The sequence below is a fragment of the Coregonus clupeaformis genome, unplaced genomic scaffold, assembly GCF_020615455.1.
Source record: "Coregonus clupeaformis isolate EN_2021a unplaced genomic scaffold, ASM2061545v1 scaf1739, whole genome shotgun sequence".
Lineage (NCBI taxonomy): Eukaryota > Metazoa > Chordata > Actinopteri > Salmoniformes > Salmonidae > Coregonus > Coregonus clupeaformis.
In genome coordinates, this window is record NW_025535193.1 from 42,501 (window position 1) to 45,000 (window position 2,500).

At 44.9% G+C, this 2,500-nt stretch overlaps 1 protein-coding gene across 1 annotated transcript in view; it reads left to right on the plus strand.

The window, feature by feature from the left end:
* flii (FLII actin remodeling protein) overlaps positions 1 to 2,500 on the plus strand; it is a gene marked incomplete at its 3' end in the record, with an annotated part of 81,131 nt that overhangs the window by 38,981 nt on the left and 39,650 nt on the right. Inside the window, exon 17 of the mRNA XM_045218710.1 lies at positions 466 to 540. Within this exon, the coding sequence (XP_045074645.1) occupies positions 466 to 540 (75 nt within the window). The remainder of the gene's footprint in view (positions 1 to 465; positions 541 to 2,500) is intronic.

Below are 2,500 nucleotides of genomic sequence, written 5' to 3' on the forward strand. Positions count from 1 at the left end.
GGTACACACTACACTGTCAAGTAAGGATACACACTACACTGTCAAGTAAGGATACACACTACACTGTCAAGTAAGGGTACACACTACACTGTCAAGTAAGGATACACACTACACTGTCAAGTAAGGGTACACACTACACTGTCAAGTAAGGGTACACACTACACTGTCAAGTAAGGATACACACTACACTGTCAAGTAAGGATACGCACTACACTGTCAAGTAAGGGTACGCACTACACTGTCAAGTAAGGGTACGCACTACACTGTCAAGTAAGGATACACACTACACTGTCAAGTAAGGGTACACACTACACTGTCAAGTAAGGATACACACTACACTGTCAAGTAAGGGTACACACTACACTGTCAAGTAAGAATACACACTACAATGTCAGAGAAGGGGTTGGGGGGGTCTTACCAGATCTGTCAATCTGTGTTCCACCCAACTTTACGTGTGTGTACCAGGTTGTATCGTGTTTATGGGAAGAAGAACATCCGTCTAGAGTCAGTCCCTCTGAAGGCCTCGTCTCTGGACCCACGGTGAGTTCTGTTGTCATGGAGATGGATAGTCTGTTTTAGCATGGGCAGCGCCATGGAGGCTTTACAAACTGGCAATACTGTTGTCATGGAGATGGATAGTCTGTTTTAGCATGGGCAGCACCATGGAGGGCTTTACAAACTGACAATACTGTTGTCATGGAGATGGATAGTCTGTTTTAGCATGGGCAGCGCCACGGAGGGCTTTACAAACTGGCAATACTGTTGTCATGGAGATGGATAGTCTGTTTTAGCATGGGCAGCACCATGGAGGGCTTTAAAACTGACAATACTGTTGTCATGGAGATGGATAGTCTGTTTTAGCATGGGCAGCATGTCCATGCTGCCACAGAAGAGACCATTACAGAGATGGGAGAGGACTGTCCATGCTGCCACAGAAGAGACCATTACAGAGATGGGAGAGGACTGTCCATGCTGCCACAGAAGAGACCATTACAGAGATGGGAGAGGACTGTCCATGCTGCCACAGAAGAGACCATTACAGAGATGGGAGAGGACTGTCCATGCTGCCACAGAAGAGACCATTACAGAGATGGGAGAGGACTGTCCATGCTGCCACAGAAGAGACCATTACAGAGATGGGAGAGGACTGTCCATGCTGCCACAGAAGAGACCATTACAGAGATGGGAGAGGACTGTCCATGCTGCCACAGAAGAGACCATTACAGAGATGGGAGAGGACTGTCCGTGCTGCCACAGAAGAGACCATTACAGAGATGGGAGAGGACTGTCCGTGCTGCCACAGAAGAGACCATTACAGAGATGGGAGAGGACTGTCCGTGCTGCCACAGAAGAGACCATTACAGAGATGGGAGAGGACTGTCCATGCTGCCACAGAAGAGACCATTACAGAGATGGGAGAGGACTGTCCATGCTGCCACAGAAGAGACCATTACAGAGATGGGAGAGGACTGTCCATGCTGCCACAGAAGAGACCATTACAGAGATGGGAGAGGACTGTCCATGCTGCCACAGAAGAGACCATTACAGAGATGGGAGAGGACTGTCCATGCTGCCACAGAAGAGACCATTACAGAGATGGGAGAGGACTGTCCATGCTGCCACAGAAGAGACCATTACAGAGATGGGAGAGGACTGTCCATGCTGCCACAGAAGAGACCATTACAGAGATGGGAGAGGACTGTCCATGCTGCCACAGAAGAGACCATTACAGAGATGGACAGTCCTCTCCCATCTCTGTAATGGTCTCTTCTGTGGCAGCATGGACAGTCCTCAAATGTGTAGAAATGATAATGAACTTACAAAAAAAATTTCTTAAGTCAGAGTATTTTAAATATAGAGCGACAGCGCATTCGGAAAGTATTCAGACCCCTTGACTTTTTCCACATTTTGTTACGTTACAGCCTTATTCTAAAATGGATTAAATATGTATTTATTTATTAATCTACACACAATACTCCATAATGACAAAGCGAAAACAGGTTTTTAGAAGAAAAATAACAGAAATACCTTTCCGAATGCACTGTATTAGCAGGGTCTCAAACTAGTGAGTTTATTAACAGTTTTCATCAAGAATATGGGCAGCTTTTTATTATTGACTATGAAAGAGGTGGGAATGTTGCTCCCTTGTCATTTAATTGCTACATTTAATATCAATATAGCATAAAAAATAGTTTTCCAGATTGTATTTTGACGATTATTTTTTACAATGTGAATATTGAGTCGTGACTGAGACAACCTGGTTCAATTTGGGTCCCGAGGCAAAACCAGTTGAGAACCGTTGCTCTAAGACATCTCTACGGTTGTCTAACATTCTGTGTTCCTGTGTTCCTGTAGTTCTAATGCTCTGTGTTCCTGTAGTTCTAATGTTCTGTGTTTCTGTAGTTCTAATGCTCTGTGTTCCTGTAGTTCTAATGTTCTGTGGTTCTGTAGTTCTAATGGTCTGTGTTCCTGTAGTTCTAATGTTCTGTGTTCCTGTAGT